A 24,314-nucleotide genomic window follows, 5' to 3' on the forward strand; every position below is an offset into this window, starting at 1 on the left:
TCAAAGGTGAAGTGAATTTTTAGCCTTACTCAAGTGAATATGGCCGCTGGAGTGTTTTTAGCCAAAGCCAATATTACAACATAGGGTATTCCATTCGCCTCTCTGCCAGCTCAGCTAAATTTGTACTAAATTTATGCTCTTGAGTCCATTTTTCAAGTGTTGTTGGTGGTGGTGTTGGTGATGTGTGGCTGTGAGTCACTAATCAGGATGAGGACATCAACTCACCCATCTGTAAACATAAACATCAGTAAACATTGAAAAAAGAAGGAGGAGAATGGATACCAGCTGAGCTAGCATCCTGTGAGCCATTGTACAGACATTGGAAAAAAACTTACGACATCTGTGCTGCATCAGTTTTCAACAGGAACTGTAATTTCCTTTGATTCATTGAAACTTGGCTAAATCCTGGACAGCACCATTGAACCAGGTGACTCTTTTTCTATAAGGCCATCTGACGGAGCAGAAGACTATGGGAGAGGAGGAGAGGAGACATGTGCTTTACAGTGAGTAATGATAGGTGTGACGGTGGGAATGTGAGCTGCTGTCCTGTTCCTGCTGTGGGTCACTGCTGTACACTGTTCAGAGGTAGCTGCAGAGTGGCACTGCCCGTGTTCAGGAGGAACGACTATGTGGCTGTCTTGCAGAGGTCGAGATGTAACGCTACATTAACAGAGAGCTGACCACACAGATGATAAAATGGTGATAAAAGCACAACACCCAACAGCAACATCTGCAGTGTCCGCCGTCAGACCTGCTCCCAAAAAATGGGCTTTTCTGACTTATTTGGTGACAGTTTGGTGACAGTGAAAGGAGCGGCAGTGATGATATCACCGCTTTCTGAAAAGCTCAGAGGATTGTAACCAGAAGCGCTCAGAGTGGCCGCACAAAAAAATCAAAACTCTTTGAAAAAAGACGTGGGGTGTGGCGCTGTGTTTCAAGGCGACCACATGCAGTCACATATGCTCTCTGCTCATTGGGAACAATTGAAAAAAAGACATCAGCACTCAGAAACAAAACGCTGTATGGATACAAGCTCTAGAACTGTCCATTTATAATCGTCGTGAGTCTCCTTTGTTAGGCTAGCTATGGATTACAAATACAAAAATAAAAAATGGAGACTTTAAAAAAGGGTGGACAGATTTGTAATTAGCTCATTGCAGAGTAGCCACCTTGTAGTAAAATATATTAATGAATGTTTATTTAGACCTAATGGGAACGCTGATAGCCTAATTCAGACACAGTGGTCTGTTTTATGTTCATTATAAAGCTGAAATATGTTTTGTGGCTCCAAGCTGATTTTAAAATTTGGGGTCAGAAATAACTCTTTAGATAGTAAAGGTTGCCGGCTGCTGACCTGGTGTCTCACTGTTTGTTTAAAACTCTTTGTAATAACTTAATCACATGTTTCACGTCACTGTCACCAACATTTATCCCACCATTTAAAGTCTGGTGTATTTTCTTCATCATGTATTCATTATTAATGTCTCATTTATTCAGTTATAAGTCCGCATTTAGCTGCAAATAAATGTCCTCATTAATCAGTAAGAAGTCGTCTGTGTGTGTTCGTCGGAGCAGAAGGTCTCAAGAATTCCAGTTCCTGTTTATGAAAGTGATTCATTTGGTTTATTTCTTTTCCCTCAGGTGAAGGTGACGCCCCAAACCTGATGAGTGCAAAACTCTAAAGAGTCAAACTGCCTCATGAAAGAGAGAAATATACATAATGTCCTCCATTATTATCGGGTATGTTTAATTTAAAGGGTCGTTTTTTTGGGTCAAGGGTCATTAAAATGGCAAAATGATATGATATATATAGTAAGGCTGTCAATCAATTAAAATATTTAATTGCAATTAATCACACATTTTTCTATCTGTTCTAAATGTACCTTAAAGAGATATTTTTCAAGGTTTTAATACTCGTATCAACATGGGAGAGGACACATTTCATGTATTACAACAATCCAAAACAATGAAATTACTGTCCAGAGTATTCTCCAGAATAGCATCAAAGGTACTGCATGTTCAAAACATGCTGAAAGCAGACCAGAGCAAAACCTATCGAGCAACAACAGCTGGACATATTGACCTGAATGTGACATCACTTACTGACAGTAACACAATGTGTCCGACTTTACACCTGTTAAGGTTCACTGAACATCTCCTGTTTTTTTAAGCAGCTCAACGATCTCCAGTGGTGAAAATACAAATAACTCTGGTCTTGTCAAGAGAATCATCTCGTCGGGCTTTGAAGCTAAACTTGGTGTTCAAAAGACGCCTTTCTGTATCCATTTCCGTTCACAGAGATTTGTTTCTGCTCACTATTCATAACGTTACTGCTGCATCGCTTCCTGACTTCCCAAACTACGGGGTGGGCCAAGGGTCATAATTTTATATATATATATATATATATATATATATATATATATATATGTGTGTGTGTATATGTATATATAATGTAAAATATTGATAATATTGATTTAATTTTTTTCCTGCTCTAACATCATAACAAAGTCAAAGGCATGTGATAATGTGATGCACAAATATATATTCTGAAGCTTTTATCATTTCAGTACTGTAAAATATTTCCAGGTACTGTATCTCAAACACAAAAATACGTGATGTCTTTGTTACGCACCTTTGCTTGTCGGGCTGCTCCGTCAGAATAGCCCTGTACAGGTGTGTGCTGATCACCAACATCTTCTGAGATGCCTCAGACTGTGTGCCCACTGAGACGGTTTGTGGAGGGTCCGTGTGTCATCCTACATCCTGGAATCTGGCTGTAGTGGAGAGGTGTTGGGCCCCAGAGCCCTGCTGTGATGTACTCTAAAAGACAAAGGAAAATGAAGTATCTGAAACTGATATCGCACCAAATGAAAACAGCCAACATCTAAACGCTAAACAGTGTTGTCCCCTCCCTGTAAAATCAGCAGACCATACTTATTCAAACATATGTAGAGACAGACACAAACACACACACACAAACACACAAATACCTCCTCAGCTGTGTAACTCAGACTTACTACAATGTTTAGTAGTGAATGGCCTCCATGTAAGAGAGCTCCAAGTGAAAAAACTCGTACATTTTCCATAAAACATTTGATAAAAGCTGATTCACAATCAACCTCATGCAGCCACACATTTTGACAGATAAATGCAGCTCTTACTTCCACCCCAGATCTGATTGTCGCCTGTCGGCTAATCGTTCGAGCTAGCGGCAGTAGCTACTTAGCTCAGGCATCACACATAGAAATGTTTCAACTTTTGTCAATATAGACACGCTGCACATCTTAGCTCTGTTAGATTTTCCACAATTCAGTCATTAAATTCATCTTACTGACATCACTTAGCTAGCAGTTTAGCTCACTGTATGCTGAGTAGCAAAAGCATTTTAAACAATCCAGGGTGAACCTCCTTCTCGCCCAATGTCAGCTAGGAATGGCTCCACCCCCCACGACCTCCAACAAGACAACCGGTTACTGAACATGAATGAATGAATGAATGAATGAATGTAAATAAATACAAACATTTTGTCTCATCGCTGAGACTTTTCCAAATTGCTTCTCGTCCATGACGTCTTTCTGATCTGAGCTGAACTTGAACACATTAAATGGTTAGTCAGTACCATCAAGTGGACAGTTTGTGGAACTACACCATCTGCTCAGTGAAGTCTCTGACACTGATTGGGTGTAGGTGTTAGGGAGGAAAGGTACAACACTGTCTCAAGGTCAACCCTCATCAGGTATAATAACAAGAGGGTCACAGGTAGGTAAGGGAGAGGAGTAAGGACATAAAGCCTCTGGTACACTAAACTGACACTGGTTAGACTGGTTTTAACGTCACTCTGTTTTTTTCAGTCATGGACTATGAAGTTCTGAAGGTATGATGGCATCCTCAGATCAGACGCACACAGACACCAGGACTGATGAGGAAGAAATGAGCAGCGTCTTCTCTCCCAGTGTTTCCTCCACACATGAAGGTACAAAGTTCTTTTGTTTGTTTGTTTTGCGATGATAAAAGTTCATTTCAAAGACGACAATTTCACTTGAAACACCAGTTTGCTCGGGCTACATTAAAGCAGACGTGTACTTCAGTGTAATTCTCTACAGAAAGATTTGAAGGGTTGTATGAATATTTTTCAGTTCAAGAAACTGTATAAAGAGAAAGTATAAGCAGACTGAGTGTTAGTTGTTCAGTAATATAACTGACAGACCATCTGTTTCTTTCATGTATTTATATTCCTTTTCAGTCGTGGAATATGTGTTAGCGTTGTTTTGATTGTGAATCTGATTGTTGTGCGTTAACATGAGTGGAACAAATAAATAATGAAATGAAATGAAACAAGTGTCTGTGACGTGGACACATCGAGGTCAGGCTCAAATTCCAGGTACAAAATAACAGTTAAACCTTCATCAGTGAGATTTGTACAGTACAGGCCAAAAGTTTGGACACACCTTCTCATTCAATGCGTTTTCTTTATTTTCATGACTATTTACATTGTAGATTCTCACTGAAGGCATCAAAACTATGAATGAACACATGTGGAGTTATGTACTTAACAAAAAAAGGTGAAATAACTGAAAACATGTTTTATATTCTAGTTTCTTCAAAATAGCCACCCTTTGCTCTGATTACTGCTTTGCACACTCTTGGCATTCTCTCCATGAGCTTCAAGAGGTAGTCACCTGAAATGGTTTCCACTTCACAGGTGTGCCTTATCAGGGTTAATTAGTGGAATTTCTTGCTTTATCAATGGGGTTGGGACCATCAGTTGTGTTGTGCAGAAGTCAGGTTAATACACAGCCGACAGCCCTATTGGACAGCTGTTAAAATTCATATTATGGCAAGAACCAATAAGCTAACTAAAGAAAAACGAGTGGCCATCATTACTTTAAGAAATGAAGGTCAGTCAGTCCGGAAAATTGCAAAAACTTTAAATGTGTCCCCAAGTGGAGTCGCAAAAACCATCAAGCGCTACAACGAAACTGGCACACATGAGGACCGACCCAGGAAAGGAAGACCAAGAGTCACCTCTGCTTCTGAAGATAAGTTCATCCGAGTCACCAGCCTCAGAAATCGCAAGTTAACAGCAGCTCAGATCAGAGACCAGATGAATGCCACACAGAGTTCTAGCAGCAGACCCATCTCTAGAACAACTGTTAAGAGGAGACTGCGCCAATCAGGCCTTCATGGTCAAATAGCTGCTAGGAAACCACTGCTAAGGAGAGGCAACAAGCAGAAGAGATTTGTTTGGGCCAAGAAACACAAGGAATGGACATTAGACCAGTGGAAATCTGTGCTTTGGTCTGATGAGTCCAAATTTGAGATCTTTGGTTCCAACTGCCGTGTCTTTGTGAGACGCAGAAAAGGTGAACGGATGGATTCCACATGCCTGGTTCCCACTGTGAAGCATGGAGGAGGAGGTGTGATGGTGTGGGGGTGTTTTGCTGTTTTGTCCTGTTGGGGATTTATTCAAGATTGAAGGCACACTGAACCAGCATGGCTACCACAGCATCCTGCAGCGACATGCCATCCCATCCGGTTTGCGTTTAGTTGGACGATCATTTATTTTTCAACAGGACAATGACCCCAAACACACCTCCAGGCTGTGTAAGGGCTATTTGACCAAGAAGGAGAGTGATGGAGTGCTGCGGCAGATGACCTGGCCTCCACAGTCACCGGACCTGAACCAAATCGAGATGGTTTGGGGTGAGCTGGACCGCAGAGTGAAGGCAAAGGGGCCAACAAGTGCTAAACACCTCTGGGAACTCCTTCAAGACTGTTGGAAAACCATTTCAGGTGACTACCTCTTGAAGCTCATGGAGAGAATGCCAAGAGTGTGCAAAGCAGTAATCAGAGCAAAGGGTGGCTATTTTGAAGAAACTAGAATATAAAACATGTTTTCAGTTATTTCACCTTTTTTTGTTAAGTACATAACTCCACATGTGTTCATTCATAGTTTTGATGCCTTCAGTGAGAATCTACAATGTACATAGTCATGAAAATAAAGAAAACGCATTGAATGAGAAGGTGTGTCCAAACTTTTGGCCTGTACTGTATGTGATCCAAGTTGCTGCTCCTCCGTTACATCTTAGTGCTGAGCTGATCGTCAGGTCATTAGATGGTTGGTCAGCGCCATCTGGTGGACAGAGAGTAAAACTACATCGTCTGATCTGTGGTTTCTTGGACATTGTCTTGGTTTGTCATACCGGTTAGACTGCTTGTGACGTCGCTGGTGTTTTTCAGTTATGGACTGAAGGTATGAGGGCATGACGGCGTCTTCAGATCAGACACACACAGACACCAGGACTGACGAGGAAGAAATGAGCAGCGTCTTCTCTCCCAGTGTTTCCTCCACACATGAAGGTGGAAAGTGTCTGTAAGTCGACCTGAGGTGAGTTCAGCAGGTGAGAATCCTACCAGAGGAATCTGATCATGTTTGATCGTCACATTGTGTCACTGTTTACCTGCACAGGAGGAAGGGTTCTGGATGCTGATTTGCTGATTCTAAATATCTGTTTGAAATGTTCTGTAGGATTTATCTCTGAGTTAAAGAACAATGACTTTAGAGAGATCCAATGATGTTGGTGTTTCTCAGGTACAACCAGCAGCAGTTTGTAATCTGAGCTCACATTAGTGGAAAAATGCAGGTGGTATGTGAACTGGTCCGACGGTTTCGGATCAGCTCATCTGGAAGGCTTTTATTTTTTGACTGTTAACTCTCTGAGGTGCATGGATGAAGTCAAAAATAATCATGTGTCTCTCTGTTCAACCTTTGTAATACTTTAAATATTTAAAGATATTTGTATTGAAGAGGCTTTCGCACACCAGGATAATCAGCTTTTGTCATCAGGTGTGTTGGCACAGCTGAAAGAGCTGCCCGCACACTGACTTGCACTTACACAGCAAGGGTTTTTTTTCTTTATCAAGCATTTATCCACCACATTTTAGGGTTTATTAGATCCTGTTTCAGCCCCTGAATCTTTGTGTCATGTCACTGAGCTGAAGTGATGTGTGCTGTGCTGTGAAGCTTGTTGTACTGAGTGACTGCATGTTGTTGTGTCTGTGTGAAGGTGTGGACTCTGCTATGAATCAGGGTGAGGACAGAGAGAAGGGAGTCCCTCCCTCTAAAACCACTGTGTGTGGGGAACATGACAGCCAGACCAAAGCTCAGAGGTGAGACCAGGATCTCTAACTGTCCATGACTCAAATCACTCCACCATCATTGTTCACACTCACAGCTCTGTGTGTGTTCAACAGATCAGACTCTCCTGAACCTGAACCTGAACCCAGCTGTGTGTCTTTCAAGAGTGACCTGTCTATGGATCGACCACTTAATGTCAAAGATGGACGCTCCTCTAATCAACAGTAAGAATTTTTCTCACATTTTGTCGTTACCAGTCTTTAAAATATTCTATATTATATATATTCTTAAAATATTATCAGTGTACTTTTATTCCATGACAAAGACAAGACATTGACGTGCTAAAAATTGATCTTTGATAATAAAAACTTATGTTTCAATTCTGTTGATGAGACAGGACTAAAATGTTCATGGCCAACTGTCAGACATTGAAAAAGAGATGAGAGGAGAAGTGATCATTTGTCTTATGAAACATATTGGAAACATGTTTAAAAACATGGTAAATGGTCTGCACTAGGATGTTTCCGTCGGCGCGAGTTGTGAGCTGTAATTCAGCATTCAGCTGAATGGATTTGAGTTTGTTACTTGCAGCAGTGGCTGTTGCCAGTTAGATCTTATCAGTTCGCTCCGCCTGTCTGAACCACTGAACTCACTGTCTTGTCGTCTCATTATTTGTGGTCTCAAAGTTTTGAGACTTTCAAATGAAGATCAGTAATTGTGTGCTGGTAAACCTGTCAGAAACTCTGCAAGTTTGTAAATGTGCAGAAATGATATGTAGTTGTAGAATAAAATTATGTCTGAATTAAATTTCAACATTTAATAGAACCTGTCACCATGATTCCAGTTTCTGATGCCAGGAAGTTTTTACCAGGAGCTGAATTATCCACAGAGGTCTCTTCCTCTCTAAAACAAACAGAATAAAGATGTTTCACGTTACAAGTCAGTGTAATGGGGGCTGCTAACGACATTGGTAGATGCAAAAACCTGAAAACTTGAATGGTTCTATCTAGAGTCAGTGTTTGGTTTGTCCGTTCTGGGCTACTGTAGAAACATGATGGTGCAACATGGTGATCTCTGTAGACAAGGACCTGCTCCCTATGTAGATATAAACGTCTCAATCTGAGGTAACGAAAACACAATGATTCTTATTTTCAGCTGATTATACACTAAAGAAAACAGACTGATTAGATTATATTCCCATCTGCTGATATATCTCTCTAAACCCTACACACTGAAGAGAAAAAACCTTTTGGCTAAAGTGTGATGACTTTTCGTCAACTAAAACTGTGAAGAATTAAAACGACTAAAATGTGATTGATGAGCATTTTCTTCTAAAGACTGTTCTTAAATCTACAATAGCTGCCAACATTAACACTGTTGTGTCAGCAGAGCATCAGTGTAGCTGTGAATTTATCAGTGTTTGTGTTTCTGTCAGGGTCCAACATGAGAGACCAGACTCTCCTGAACCCAGTTGTGTGTCCCTCAAGAGTGACTGGTCTATGGATCGACCTTTAGGGTTTAAAGATGAAACGCATTATGATAGTCCAAGGTAAGAGTTTAGACTGGAAGTCATTTTTCGTTGTTCGTTATCTAAACTTTTCAACATAATTTTCAGCAAAACGTCAGTGTAGCTGTGAATTAATCAGTGTTTGTGTTTCTGTCAGGATCCAACAGCAGACACCAGACTCTCCTGGACTTGGACCTGGACCTGGACCCAGCTGTGTGTCCTTCAAGAGTGACTGGTCTATGGATCGACCTTTAGGGTTTAAAGATGAAACGCATTATGATATTCCAAGGTAGGAGTTTAAAGTTATTTTTGTTGTTCATTATATAAACTTTTCAATAAAATTTTCGTCAGTGTTTGTGTTTCTATCAGGATCAAACAGTCTATCAGTCTATGACACCCCCAGCTCTGTATCCATGGAAACTGACAACTTAACAAGTTTTTACCAGTACTGTACCCAGAAAGAATTGAAATGAGCATGTTCATGACCTGCACGTTTTCAAAGTGTAAGTCCTGTGTTTCTACCAGGATCCACAAGAACACAGCACATGTAACACAGAGTGTAAGTGCTGGGGAGTAACTAATTATATGGAGTTAAATTACAAAATAAACATAGTTGTAATCAGTTACAGTTGCTGAGAAAAAAAAAGTTATTACAGTCACTAATCAAAATGTTGGTAATTACTAAGGGATTACACCCACATATATTCTTTGATTTAAAAAATTATATGTAGAATAAAATCTGTATTCTGTTGCAGTGCATTGTTTCCCCTCGCAGGAATTTGTTTCCTTTGTCATGGCCTGTTTACAGACATTTTTCAACTTGATTGCCTAGTTTAAAATATTTGTTAGCAAAGTAATTTTACGTTATATTAAGTGTTACTTACTGCATTTTAACTAGTAATCTGTAACCTGTTGTATTTTAAAAGCACCCTTCCCAACACTGTGAGTCTTTATATGTTTTAAAATCATCATATTTGCTCCATAGAGTTCAGCAGCAGAGATCAGAGGTTCGAATTGGTCAGTCTGCCCAGCAGCGTCAAACACACCTGGACTCTGTATTGATGGTGCGTAAATGTACAGACACAACACCGTTTCCTACAAACTACATTTATATGTTACTAAACTGTTTTCATTATTACGCTGCGCTGGCAAACATAATCTCTGCCTGGATTATTTTCACAGACAACATTTTTATCAATGAATGAGGTGTTTTATTCATGTACTGCCCAGCAGTCAGAGGTCAGAGGTCAGAGATTGTAAAATTGAGGTCTTCCTCGACTTCCTCGTTTGCCTGTAACGGCCTGTAGACTATTTTGCTGTAAAGGACTTTGGACATTTTATGCAAGAAAATCCAAAGTTTATGATGTGTGCATGTTTTCCTGAGTGCCTCGTCTCTCTTCAGCTCTGCAGTAGCACTAACAGTGTGCAACACCTTCTAACTGTTAATGTCAACAAACAACCAGCACCCACCACAACACATGCTGTGTTTCTGTGATTAACATTTTACATCGACGGCCTGAAAACGTACCTTTACTTAGTGACCTGTAACAACTCAATTTCAGCCAGCGCAAGACTGAGCGCCCGCGGTATGACCCCCTTACCCCCCACCGGATCAGCAACGTTTCTGTTGCTGCCATTACACAGGTTAGACCCAGCACTGGCTGAATTCAAGTTGCTACAGTGGCTAAAGTGCATCTCTAGAACTGCTCTTTACAAAGTAGTCTCCAAGCAGCGGGAACTGAGGCAGAGGGGCCATGGGTTGCGCTAATCGAGCCCAGTCTCCCATCCAGTGGTGGATGGGTCCAACAAACATCGACCTCCACCCAAAGGAGCAGTGTTTGCAGTCCATAAGATTCTAAAGAAAAACCCTGTTCTTTTAACTGAACCCAACCACATGCATTAGATGTTGAGGGGGAAAAAATTGCATTGTTGTGTCGAGGTAGTGCTTTTGAAAGAGACTGTATGTAAATGTTAAATTTCATTTGAAAACGGAAGTGTGTCGTGAGAGTCGTGAGACTTGACATGGCGCCCAGACTGACAACAACCAACGCACCCAGAGTACCTTGCACGTTGTATGTGGACGTGGAAAGTCTATGACCAAAACGTCAATATGTGACGAGGTCGGAATGAGAGTGTGTTGCCTAGTCTCGTCTCATTTGTGGCATGATAAATAGCAGTCCTAAACTTCAGAGCCCCCCACTGCTGGCAAAAATCAGAGAGGAAACACACTGAAATGTGAAATATATTGGGATATCATGGCTTTAGCTGGATTGTGTGAATGCTATGCTAAAAAATTGCTAGCTAGCTAGCAATGCAAAATCCTGTCTCGTGATTAACATGATCTAATCAATCCAGACTCCAGAGCTGATCTGGCTGGTGAATTAGCCAGCTGTTTGCAAATTAATCCATCAGTTAACGTTAGGAAGCAATGAACACCACATCTACAGCATAGCTTAGATACAACTAGCTGGCTAACCGAAGTGTGCTTGCTCGCTAATATTGTAGCTAGCAAACATAGTATCTTTTTAGCTACCTTGCCAAATTACGTCACCAGCTCACATGATCCATGATACTAACTCAGGGATTATGACAAACTGTGTTCAGGGTTCCCATAGTCATGGAAAGTCATTGAATTAAAAATCTCATTTTCCAGGCCTGGAAAAGTCATGGAATTAGTTAAAATCATTGACAGTTTTGGAAAGGTCCTGGAATTTTGTTGTATAATGAAATTGTTACATTATTTTACCATAGTTTTCTTTCCATGTTATAAAACATAACAGTGAATCTATTTTCTGTAGGCTAGTTGTTTACCGTCAAATACATTTTCTCGCTGCGTTCTGTCTCTCCCTCCATGTATTCCAGCTAGCTGGAACTGTTAAGATAGGATTTGTGTCTGGTATATTTGAATAACGCCAGGCAAGCGGGGCATGAAAAATGGCTTTAAGTATACAATACAGTTCTGCTGGTGTTAAATGTTGTGAGTGGTAATGGAAATTAAATTATGGGTTTTTAAAGTCATGAACATGTATTGAAATTTTGTCAGAGTGCAGAGATTATTTTATTTTGAAAGCCCCTGACCGGATGTCGCAGTTATGCTGCTCTTGTGTCTCGTGCTGCTGTTGGGATGATGAAGATGTCTCACTTCAGTTTTGAAACTTTCACTGCATGTATTAAAATCTGGGATTACTCTGAATCTTCTTGACAAAAATGGTTCGTAAGTGTCTGTAAGTTTTTACTGACGTGTGCAGTATCAACATTTTTTTGACTTTATAAACTACAATAATGAACAGAATTTTCAGGTTTTGTTAATAGAAAATGTAACACGTGACAGCATTATCTTTCCTTCAAAAATATATTTGCTGTTGCAAATGAAGTGAATGTAAATGTATTTTCTAGGAGACAAGGCAAACTTGAAACTGAAATACTAGTCTGTACAGAGCAGCAGGCTTTCTGTCTCACAGAAGATCTGATGATAAGTTTCATCAGTTAAAGATCCATTTTAATTTGTTCCAGCTGCTGGAGGAGAACATTATCAGTTTTGTGAAGAACGAGCTGAAGAAGATCCAGAAAGTTCTGAGTCCAGATTATCCAGAATGCTTAGAGAATCAGAGTGAGGATGAGGAGGTGTTGGATGGCAGCAGAGAGGCGTTTCTGAAGATCACACTGAACTTCCTGAGGAGGATGAAGCAGGAGGAGCTGGTCGACTGTCTGCAGAGCAGTAAGAGCACTTCAACAGATTTCACATGATGGAAAGAGAAAATGAGGCAACATGGTCCAGGTTTACATTTTATGATATCTGCTGCTAATATGATGAACACAGTTTTATCAGATCTGTGAATTCTTCTAAGATGAAAACAGAAACTGTGAACAGCTGATGTGCTTGAAGAGATGTCATGGAGGAGGGAAATGACGTTTAAAGTTTACATTTATGAGATATACGTTTTATTTATATGGCACCTTTCAGAACACAAAGTGCTTTACAATAAAACAGAGCGCATTTCAAACCATGAAGAGTATGAAAGGAACTAAGAACCAAAAACTGGGAACATAATAAAACACATTGTAAGAAGAATCAAAATGTCATCAAACATAAGTGAAATCACCAAAAAGTAATTATAAAAAATGGGTTTTTAAAGTGTTTTAAAAGATAAGTCAGTTTGCTCCCTGATCTCCTCAGGCAGTTCATTCCTGAGAAAGTAGTCTCTGAGTGGGGGAGGGGGGAGGTGGAGGGACCACAGGCTGCACAAGCTAAGGTAATTCTTGTCCCATATGTGGTCTGACAAACAGTAATTCATCGAAGTCAGTGCCCCTTGGTGCTAATAAAACAAAATCCAATAGGAAACAATGACAAGAAATATATTGTGATATTGTGGTTTTAGCTGGATAATGTTAACTCTACATTAACAAATTGGGGTCCATGTCATTGGTCCGACAGCCTATTGGTCCTACATCCCATTGGTCCGACATCCCATTAGTCCGACGGTCCGCGGTGCTGAATGGCTCCCGGCGGGCGTATTTCTACCTTGATGGTGCTCTGCGACCGGCTCTGGGTCAGCTGGGAAAGGCTTGAGGCGAAGCAGGCTCACGGCTTATGTGTTTGTCACTTTCTTTTTCATTTTAACCCACACCATGATCTTTTCCTAATCCTAACCAAGTGGTTTTTGTGCCCAAACCTAACCAGACCTTAACCACAGGGCATCATGATGATTTCTGAACAACGGGACTTCGGAACAATGGGTTTAATATGGTCAGAACAATGGGATGTCAGACCAATGGGCCGTCGGACCAATGGGCAGTTCCCAACAAATTGCTAGCTAGCTAAAACAGCAAAATACTGTCTTGAGTAACGAATGTCAGCTTTATCAATTACTTTATCAACTAATGTTATGAAGCAACCAACAACAACTTGCTTGCTCACTAACTTGAGTGCAAGGAAAATACCATTTAAGTGGATATAATAGCTAGCTTGCCAAATTACTTCACCAGCTAACGTAATGTATGAAAAATGGTACTCATTTAGCTAACAATAAATGATGTGATGGTACAAAATGTTCTCTAATGGCCAACAACACTGCAGGAGCAGCTGACTAGCTAACTGTAACCTTCACTGAGGTTAGCTTTTTACCTCTAGCTACAGGGCATTGATATGCCTTGGGTTGCTTATCATTAGTTGATAAAGCAATGTGCAAACAGCAAGCTTCTTAGTATTATGGAACCAATGGCCCAAATGAAATAAAGTAACTTTGCACATAGTAACGTTATGCTCAATAAGTTTGCCATAAAATGTGTAATCTGGACTGTGGAACAACAAAAAAGGGAAATTGGGCAATAACAGATAAGTAACTTGGAGCAGGGCCTCTCAGGGCTTTGCAAGCAATTTGTAAGACTGACTGAAACATACACTGATTAATTATTACTTTGTTCATTCAGGGACTGTTGCTGCAGTGTGCCGACGTAAACTCAAATCAAACCTGCAGAAGAAGTTCCAGTGTGTGTTTGAGGGGATCGGCAAAGCAGGAAGCCCAACCCTTCTGAACCAGATCTACACAGAGCTCTACATCACAGATGGAGGGACTGCAGAGGTCAATGATGAACATGAGGTCAGACAGATTGAAACAGCCTCCAGGAAATCAGACAGACCAGAAACAACCATCAGACAAGAAGACATCTTTAAAGCCTCACCTGGAAGAGACAAACCAATCAGAACAGTGATGACAAAGGGAGTGGCTGGCATTGGGAAAACAGTCTTAACACAGAAGTTCACTCTGGACTGGGCTGAAGACAAAGCCAACCAGGACATACAGTTCACATTTCCATTCACTTTCCGGGAGCTGAATGTGCTGAAAGAGAAAAAGTACAGCTTGGTGGAACTTGTTCATCACTTCTTTACTGAAACCAAAGAAGCAGGAATCTGCCAGTTTGAAGAGTTCCAGGTTGTGTTCATCTTTGACGGTCTGGATGAGTGTCGACTTCCTCTGGACTTCCACAACAATGAGCTCCTGACTGATGTTACAGAGTCCACCTCAATGGATGTGCTGCTGACAAACCTCATCAGGGGGAAACTGCTTCCCTCTGCTCGCCTCTGGATAACCACACGACCTGCAGCAGCCAATCAGATCCCTCCTGAGTGTGTTGACATGGTGACAGAGGTCAGAGGGTTCACTGACCCACAGAAGGAGGAGTACTTCAGGAAGAGATTCAGAGATGAGGAGCAGGCCAACAGAATCATCTCCCACATCAAAACATCACGAAGCCTCCACATCATGTGCCACATCCCAGTCTTCTGCTGGATCACTGCTACAGTTCTGGAGGATGTGATGAAGACCAGAGAGGAAGGAGAGCTTCCCAAGACCCTGACTGAGATGTACATCCACTTCCTGGTGGTTCAGACCAAACTGAAGAACGTCAAGTATGATGGAGGAGCTGAGACAGATCCACACTGGAGTCCAGAGAGCAGAGAGATGATTAAATCTCTGGGAAAACTGGCTTTTGATCAGCTGCAGAAAGGCAACCTGATCTTCTATGAATCAGACCTTACAGAGTGTGGCATCAATATCAGAGCAGCCTCAGTGTACTCAGGAGTGTTCACACAGATCTTTAAAGAGGAGAGAGGACTGTACCAGGACAAGGTGTTCTGCTTCGTCCATCTGAGTGTTCAGGAGTTTCTGGCTGCTCTTCATGTTCATCTGACCTTCATCAACTCTGGAGTCAACCTGATGGCAGAAGAACAAACAGGCACTTCCCGGCTATCTAAAATCTTCAGAGACAAACCTAAACTATCGCATCTCTGCCAGAGAGCTGTGGACAAGGCCTTACAGAGTCCAAATGGACACCTGGACTTGTTCCTCCGCTTCCTCCTGGGTCTGTCACTGCAGACCAATCAGAAACATCTACAAGGTTTACTGACACAGAAAGGAAGTAGTTCCCAGACAGACCAGAAAACAGTCCAGCACATCAAGAAGAAGATCAGTGAGAATCTCTCTCCAGAGAGAAGCATTAATCTGTTCCACTGTCTGAATGAACTGAATGATCGTTCTCTGGTGAAGGAGATCCAACAGTACCTGAGTTCAGGACGTTTCTCCACAGATAAATTGTCTCCGTCTCAGTGGTCAGCTCTGGTCTTCATCTTACTGTCATCAGAAAAAGATCTGGACGTGTTTGACCTGAAGAAATACTCTGCTTCAGAGGAGGCTCTTCTGAGGCTGCTGCCAGTGGTCAAAGCCTCCAACAAAGCTCTGTAAGTGGATCTTTGGTCATATTAAGTGTCATCTTTAGGCTTTTAATAGATCCAAAATATGAACATTTCATTCTGTTCACTGGCTCTTCCTCAGGCTGAGTGGCTGTAACCTGTCAGAGAGAAGCTGTGAAGCTCTGTCCTCAGTTCTCAGCTCCCACTCCTCCAGTCTGAGAAACCTGGACCTGAGTAACAACGACCTACAGGATTCAGGAGTGAAGCTGCTCTCCATTGGACTACAGAGTCCACACTGTGAACTGGAAACTCTCAGGTCAGAGTTTGTTGTCAGTTGCTAATTTAAATAGTTTTACACTCAGGTTAACGTTGAAGAAGAGACTTGACATCTGCAAGATTATTTTTCTTTTATTACTTTCTGAAACATGGTTCAAAAATGGAATCAAAAATAGCGCACTTGTAACTCTGAATCATCTTTCTTAGTTGAAATAAATGCATCAGACTTTTGCGTGGCTTTCCTATTCTAGTTTTGTATCTTTGTCTGTGGGTTAGTACCTCACTACAATAGGCATGTGCTCCCCACACTTTCTATTGAAAATTTTCTCAACAATTTCCTTTTTTCAGACTGTCAGGATGTCTGGTCACAGTGGTAGGCTGTGCCGCTCTGGCCTCAGCTCTGAGCTCCAACCCCTCCCATCTGAGAGAGCTGGACCTGAGCTACAATCATCCAGGAGAGTCAGGAGCTCAGCTGCTCTCTGCTGGATTGAAGAATCCACACTGGAAACTGGACACTCTCAGGTATGACAAGACAATAAGATTTCAACCATTGAGAATGTCAATAAATGTGTCTGTTTCAATAATCCAAGAGAATTCACTGGTCTGACTGTATTTCCTCCTACAGGATGGACCATGGTGGAGAACAGAGACTGACACCTGGTTTGAGAAAGTGTAAGTATGGATTCAGTTGATGAAGTTTTGAAGTTGTAGCTGAAGTTTTCAGTTTTGAGATCAACACACCTTTAAAAGTCAATAATTGTGGATTTTTTGTTTTTTGAAAATTGATGGTTCAACAAATGTGCCATGTTTACAATAGCCCTGGGGTTTCTGTGTCACAGAAGGTAAAGCCATAACATCATCTACTAATTGGAAGATCAGTGGTTCAGTCCTCAGCTCCTACAGCCACCCTATGGGTCCACCACCTACAGGGATAGGCATCAGGAGTGGGTGCATTGTGTGCCCGGTGGCAGGCAGGGGCGGGGACCCAGGTGTGCTGACCCTTGGCATTGCAGATTGGCTCTAGAGATGTGGAATGCCATCTCTCTGGCGGGGAAGGATCCAGAGCCAATGCAGGAGGTGGAGCAGTACCAGCTAGATATACTTGAGCTAACCTCTATGCACAGCACTGGTTCTGGAACTAAACCCCAGAAGGGGGGCTGGATTCTTGCCTTTTTTAGAGTTACCCAGGGTGAGAGGTGCTGGGCAGGTTAGGGGATACTCATTAGCCCCTGGTTAAGCACCACTGTGTTGGAGTACCTGGCCTAGTTTGAGTCCGTGGGGATAAAGTTCTACGGCATAGTTCTTCTGGGGGTCTTCAGTGCTCACAAGGGCAACAATGGAGAAGCCTGGAGGGGGGTGATTGGGAGGTACAGTCTGCCTGAGCCTGAGTGGTGTTATGTTATGTGACTTCTGTGCCAGTCATGGATTGGCCATTACAACCACAATGTTCAAGCAAAGGGTGCTTTATAAGTGAACCCAGTACCAGGACACCCTCAGCCAAAGATCTATGATCAACTTTAAGGTTGTATCATCAGGTCTGTGGTTGTATGTCACAGGTGAAGAGGTGAAGAGAGGAGCAGAGCTGATCACCACCTAGTGGTGAGTTGGATCAGATGTTGGGGGAAGCTGTCAGACAGACCTGGTAAACTCAAACATGTATTGAGGGTGAACAGGGAACATCTGGTTGATGCTCCTGTTGTGGGGGTCTTCAACGGCAAACTCTGGAGGCGGCTGCTAAAAGCTGTAAATGGAACATTGTCCATAGAACTTAATAACCCACTGGTGGACACCAGTGGTAAAGGAGGCTGTCAGGATGAAAAAGGAGGCCTTCTAGATTTGGTTGGCCCAGGTGTCCCCTGAAGCAGCAGACAGGTACCGGTTGTCCAGAGGGTTTGCAGCTGTGGCATTTACCAAAGCAAAAACCCGGGTGTGGGAGGTGTTGGAGAAGAGTATGGGGAGGGACTTTCAGTTGGCTTTAAGGAAGTTCTGGCAAACCTTTGGATGCCTCAGCCATGGAAAGCAGGGCTTGTCTCAGATTGTGTTCAGCAGGGGAGGCAGGGAGGAAGAGGAGGCTCTGATTGATTGTAGATCCTTTGATTCAGGAGGAGCAGTGTGGATTCTGTCCTGGCCATGCAACAGTGGACCAGCTCTTTATCCTCGCAGGGCTGCTGGAGGGGTCATGGAAGTTTGCCTATCCAATCTTTTGTGGATTTAAAGAAAGCTTAGGACTCTGTTTCCTGGGGTGTCTTGTGGGGGGTACTGCGGGAATACAGGGTACTGGGGTCATTGCTACCAGCCATCCGGTCCCTGTACAACCAAAGTGAGAGCTGTGTCTGCATACTCGGCATAAAGTCAAACACATTTTACAGTGGGTGTTGGTCTCTGCCAGGGTTGCCTTTTGTCTACACTTCTGTTTGTGATATTAATGGACAGGATCTTAAGGCAGCCAGGGAAAGGAAGGAGTCTGGTTTGGGGACCTCAGAATTGCATCCTTGCTCTTCGCAGATGATGTGGTTCTGCTGGCTTTGTCACACTGTGACCTCCAGCATGCACTGAAGTGGTTTGCAGCCGAGTGTGAGGCGGTCGGGATGAGAGTCAACACCTCCAAATCTGAGGTCATGGTTCTCTGCTGGAGAACTGTGCATTGTTCCCTCTGGGTTGGGAGAGAGTTACTGCCCCAAGAGAAGGAGTTCAGGTATCCTGAGGTCTTGTTCATGAGTGAAGGTAGAATTGAGTGTGAGATCTAGCAGCGGTTTGGCATGGTGTTGGCAGTGACGCCTTTCATGTTGAGGTGATCAGGATCCTCCTGGTCCAGCTGGTTTGAGGCCCTGGACAGACCCAGAACACACTGGAGGGATTATATATCTCATCTGGCCTGGGAACGCCTCGAGACTTGACCCTGAATAAGTAATTGAAAATGTATGGATTGATGGGTTGGAGGAACCATATAGGCTTCTTCGGCTTGACATCATAGGAGAACCACTTTGAGTTCCTGGTAGAACCTTTTGTAAAGATATCACCTGAAAACTTTTCAGAGGGCTCTACCTATAACCCCACATAAAGGGTTGTACCTCAAACAATCTGTTAAAGGTTCAACCCAAAACCCAATCTGAGAGGTTCTAAAGAGAACCCCTCTATGAAAACATGGTTTCACCCAGTACCCTTTCTTGGGGTTCTATTTAGAACCCTTCCACCTTCTAAGGGTGCTAAGAATCCACCATGGGGGTTCTACCGACAATCCTTTCATATAAGGGTTTTATGTTAAATCCACACAAGAGAGCTCTAAAAGTAGTAATGGACAATCTTGCCAATCGATCTCTCCTCCACTGATCATGGTTACATCATAAACTTTTCTTTGAAGCAAGGATGCATCAGAAGCAAATGGTTCTGGGTAGAACATCAGCCCCTTCAGAAGAACCCTTATGAAACCTTTATTTCTAAGAGTGTAATCTTTTTTTTTAAAGATATGTTTTTGGGCATTTTGCCTTTAATGGACAGGACAACCAAGTGTGAAAGGGGGAGAGAGAGAGAGGGGGATGATATGCAGCAAAGGGCCACAGACTGGACTCGAACCCGGGCTGCTGCAGCAACAGCCTTGTATATGGGGCGCCTGCTCTACCACTAAGCCACCGACGCCCCGCTAAGAGTGTAATCTAAAGCCCAATTCAGACCAAAGATTCACGATGAGACGAGTTGAAACAAACAACTCCGTTCTGCAATATTGTATTGCAATTGAAAAGCTGCTGGTTGACAGGAAGTGACCACGATGAGACGGTGTATCATCTCTAGTCAACAACTCTCTGTACTTCTGATCTGTAACGTTGACAGGAAGTGACCACAATGAGATGGTGTATCATCTCTAGTCAACAACTCAACAACAGTTTTGTCTCTTTGCCACTCTTTGGTCTGAACCGGACTTAACACTTAATTGAAGTTCTTAACATATAAATGAACATAAAGTTGATAACCTGCTGCTGTGTTGTGTCTCCTCTCCATCAGATTTCTGTGAACTCACACTGGACACAGATACAGTCGACAGAAACCTCAAACTGTCCGACAACAACAGGAAGGTGACGCTGGTGAAAGAGGAGCAGCGGTATCCTGATCATCCAGACAGATTCGACTACTGTCAGCTGCTGTGCAGAAATGCTCTGACTGGTCGCTGTTACTGGGAGGTGGAGTGGAAAGGAAAAGTTCATGTTGCAGTAACTTACAGAGAAACTGGAAGGAGTGCAGACAGTGGTGAAAGCTCAGTTGGAGGAAATAATCAGTCCTGGAGTCTGAAATGCACCAAGGATTGTTACTCTGTTTGGCACAATAAGAGAAACGCATTCCCCCCTTCCCCTTCCTCCTCCTCCTCCTCTGGTAGAGTAGCAGTGTATGTGGACTGTCCTGCCGGCACTCTGTCCTTCTACAGAGTCTCCTCTGGCTCACTGATCCACCTCCACACCTTCAACACCACCTTCATTGAACCTCTTTATACTGGGTTTAGGTTTGGGTTTAAGTCTGAGGCGTTGCTTGGTTCCTCAGTGACTCTGTGTTCACTGTAGGAAGAAGAATCTGTCCTGTGTATGAAAACACACAATATTGACTGAGGACAGCTGCTGAAATCACTGTCCATAGTGTGCACTGTCACATACAAACAACTTACACTGATAACATTGGTATACTTACAGAATCACTTTAAGATCAATTTTTGTTGTAAACGAAAATGTTTCTTTGTAAAACTGATTGGATAACATGGTTTTATCATCACAACTTGGCTGTTGTGATCTCAGTGATGCCAGCAGTAGAACACACTAATAGTAAAATCCTTAAGGTGTGTTTAAACGTGAATATCATGAATAAAAATTCATGTGAATATGGCTGCTGGGGTGTTTGTAGCCAAAGCTAATATTACAACTTAGAGAAAGAGAGAGGTGTGGACGATTCCAGTCGCCGCTCTGCGAGCTCAGCTAAATTTGCACTAATTTAGGCTCTGGAGTCCATTTTTCAAGTGTTGGTGGAGCTTTTTGTGGTTGGTGTTGGACAGTGGTGGCGTGTGGCTGCGAGTTGCTAATCAGGATGAGGACATCAACTCACCAGGCTGTGAAGTCTCTTCCTGCAGACTTCCAGCTCACTTTTTGGTTTTAAAACATAAACATCAGTAAACATTGAAAAACGATGGAGAAGAATGAGCACCAGTGGAACTAGCATCCTGTGAGCTATTGTACAGGTGTTACGAAATAAACTGAATGACTTCCATCAGCTTCCAACAGGATATCAGGAACTGTAACATCCTTTGATTCACTGAAACATGATTAATCCTGGACAGCACCATTCAACTAGGTGACTCTCTTTTTATTTGCTGATCTGACAGAACGGAGGACTCTGGGAGAAAAGAAACGGGAGGCATGGCTTTGCGGTGAAAAAGGACTGGTGTGATGGTGGGAATGTGAGCTGCTGTCCTGTTCCTGCTGTGGGTCACTGCTGTACACCGTTCAGAGGCAGCTGCAGAGCGGCGTTGCCTGTGTTCAGAAGGAGCGACCATATGGCGGCCTTGGTGAGGTCAAGATGTGCGAACAGTTAAATCATTCCACAACCAGAAACCATGGATCACCAGAACCACCTAGAAATGTGCAATTATAAAGCAGCAGCCAAAAATTGAAGAAAAAAATGACTAAATTACAGTGAAGGTCAAAGGAGCTGATGGATCACATTTTGCTGCAGTTATACGTTGTATATTCCATGTGATAATAAATAACTGATTGATATAAGTGCTAACTTGGTTCATAGTAAAGTACAACAGATACCTGGAATCAAGTAACCAGTACTTATTTTTAGAACTTACCATGTAGTCATGACTTTGCTTTGCATCAAGCCCTCTCCTTCGTCGTTCTGTCTCTGTACAGGACTGACTTGTAGTCACAGAGCTCCGGATGCCCACAGATGGCCACAATGAGTTTGTCCTCCATTTCTGATTCCCTCTGACATTAGGAGAAGCTGCTTGTTCAATATGTCCGATCAGTGCGTCACTCGAGATGCATTCTGATGCCTCATGTGAACAGTCTAAAGGTCCAGACACACCAAACCGACCTCAGAGAACTGGCGGTGATGAAGACCCCTGCTGCGTCGCCTGATGATGCCATGTCTCGGCCAAAAAGTTACTCATGAACACACCACAAAGACGACAACTGACGGCCAGCCAGCATGTCTGTTCTGCTTCCACTGAGAGGAAATAACTCTCCACAGCAGCAGAAGGCAGTTGTCTGTATTCATCACTCCAAAAGGGAAAAAGGAAGAGTGTCTTGATGTGAGTTAGCCAGTTAGCACATTAACAACACAATCAGACACGCAGCAAAGGGCCACGGGCCAGAACCAAATTTGCGGCAGCTGCAGCAAGGACACAGCCCCCGTACATGGGGCGCCTGCTCCACCAGGTGAGCCATTGGGGACCCCAGTGTAACGCTACATTAACAGAGAATTGACCTCACAGATAACAACAAGCTTGCAATGTGTATGGTGATAAGAGCACCACACTTACCAGCAATATCTGTGGTGTCTGCTGGCAGATCTGCTCCCAAAAATGGGCTCTGAAAAAAGATGCTGGGTGTGGCGCTTTGTCTCTAGGAGGTCACATGCAGTCACATATGCTGTCTCCTTATTGGGAACAAAGTCTCAATCATACATTATGAGTCTTCATGAGTTGACTCTGTGGTGTCTGAATTAAAGTGATGTTATCCAGCTCATATTACTCAGCACATGTTTTTCTAAAGAATGGACTAACTTTGATATTTGTACAATATAAAACGGGTTCATCACTAAAATTCATAGTTATTACATTCTGCAACACTATCACCATCTAGGATTTAATATTTGATCAGATTAATGGAAGTATTTAACCGTCTGTTTTACTGTCAGCAGCTCTGAATGTCACATAATGAAGAATCTGATTTAACACTGAACGATGTTGTGAATCATAACTGTTGATGAACTTTGAGCTTTCAGGATGTTTTGTTTGTATTTATATATGATTATAATCAGAATTAATGGATCATGCTGATATATGGAAGTTTGTGTAAAACTCAGTAGTGAATTCAGTAGAATCAGGAAGCACCCACCTGAGGTAAACAAATAAACAAAAGTTTCAGTCAAAGGAATTAATCATTACATCATTCTTTCCTGTAATGGACGGTAATGTCAGATAAGATTAATTATTTATTTCTCTTAGAGCAGTTGATTGGCCCCAGAGCCACATGTGGCTCTTTGCTTTGTTGTTGTTGTTGTTTTTCATATTTTAATTTTTATCATTTATATTTGTTGTAGGCCAAAAGAAATTCTTACATTTGGGCTGAGAAATAAATATTTTGATAGTAAAGGTTGCTGACTGCTGCCCTGGTGTCTCACTGTTTGTTTAAAACTCTTTGTAATACAGTAAGTAATCACATGTTGTACATGTATGTGTGTGTGTGTGTGTGTGTGTGTGTGTGTGTGTGTGTGTATAAGATTTTAAATATTATATATTCATTTTCTTTAGGCATGACTGACATGTGTATTCTGTAATTACACATGTAAGGAGCGTCTAAATTGTTCAGTCATGCACCTGGGTGGGATGATCCGCTGGCTGAATGAGCTGCCCATCAGCCACGGTCTCCAGACTGTCCAGATCTAGTCTCACCACAGAGTGGGCTTTCCTCACAAGCTTGTTGAGCCTGTTGACCTCATCAATCTTAATTCCACCCCACCATCACACTACTGCAAAGAACAGTTGAACTGAGAGTTGAATTTCAAAAACAGTAATAATGAGATGATCATTATCGGAGGTCCAACACCCAGGTGTGTTGCAACAGTTAGCCCCGCCCCCACACCGCCAAGCAGCTGTCGAAGATTTTCTGTGTTACAGAAGATGGATCACTCACCTGTGAAAAATAAACAGCTGTGATGAGATGTCTCTGTGGAGCTGGAACAGTCAACTAGTTGATCAACAGTGAAGTACACACAATGGTGGTAACTGAGTAAATGTACCTAAGTACTTTAAAGTACAAAGTAAAGGTACTCTACCTGAGTATTTCCATTTTCTGAATTTTCTTTTTTACTGTACATATATTTCATAGGTATATTTGTTTGTTTGTTTGCTTAAGTTGCCCATGAAATAAATAAATATTGCTATAAAATATATCTTGAAATAAATAAATGAGGCAATAAATAGGATTTATTTTATAGCC

At 42.3% G+C, this 24,314-nt stretch overlaps 2 protein-coding genes across 2 annotated transcripts in view; both read left to right on the forward strand.

The window, feature by feature from the left end:
- LOC117271132 (NACHT, LRR and PYD domains-containing protein 3-like) overlaps positions 1–23,467 on the forward strand; it is a 62,254-nt gene extending 38,787 nt beyond the window's left edge. Inside the window, exons 12-14 of the mRNA XM_078173712.1 lie at positions 16,459–16,632; positions 16,736–16,782; positions 20,110–23,467. Of these exons, the coding sequence (XP_078029838.1) occupies positions 16,459–16,632; positions 16,736–16,782; positions 20,110–20,660 (772 nt within the window). The 3' untranslated portion in view covers positions 20,661–23,467. The remainder of the gene's footprint in view (positions 1–16,458; positions 16,633–16,735; positions 16,783–20,109) is intronic.
- LOC117270749 (protein NLRC3-like) lies at positions 6,269–15,886 on the forward strand. The gene is made up of 8 exons (XM_078173714.1): positions 6,269–6,388; positions 7,068–7,170; positions 7,255–7,362; positions 8,574–8,687; positions 8,803–8,934; positions 9,631–9,709; positions 12,159–12,363; positions 14,076–15,886. The coding sequence occupies exons 2-8, from the start codon at positions 7,082–7,084 to the stop codon at positions 15,884–15,886; spliced, it is 2,538 nt and encodes an 845-aa protein (XP_078029840.1). The 5' UTR covers positions 6,269–6,388; positions 7,068–7,081.
- Positions 23,468–24,314: the final 847 nt, after the last annotated feature.

The sequence above is a fragment of the Epinephelus lanceolatus genome, chromosome 13, assembly GCF_041903045.1.
Source record: "Epinephelus lanceolatus isolate andai-2023 chromosome 13, ASM4190304v1, whole genome shotgun sequence".
NCBI lineage: Eukaryota > Metazoa > Chordata > Actinopteri > Perciformes > Serranidae > Epinephelus > Epinephelus lanceolatus.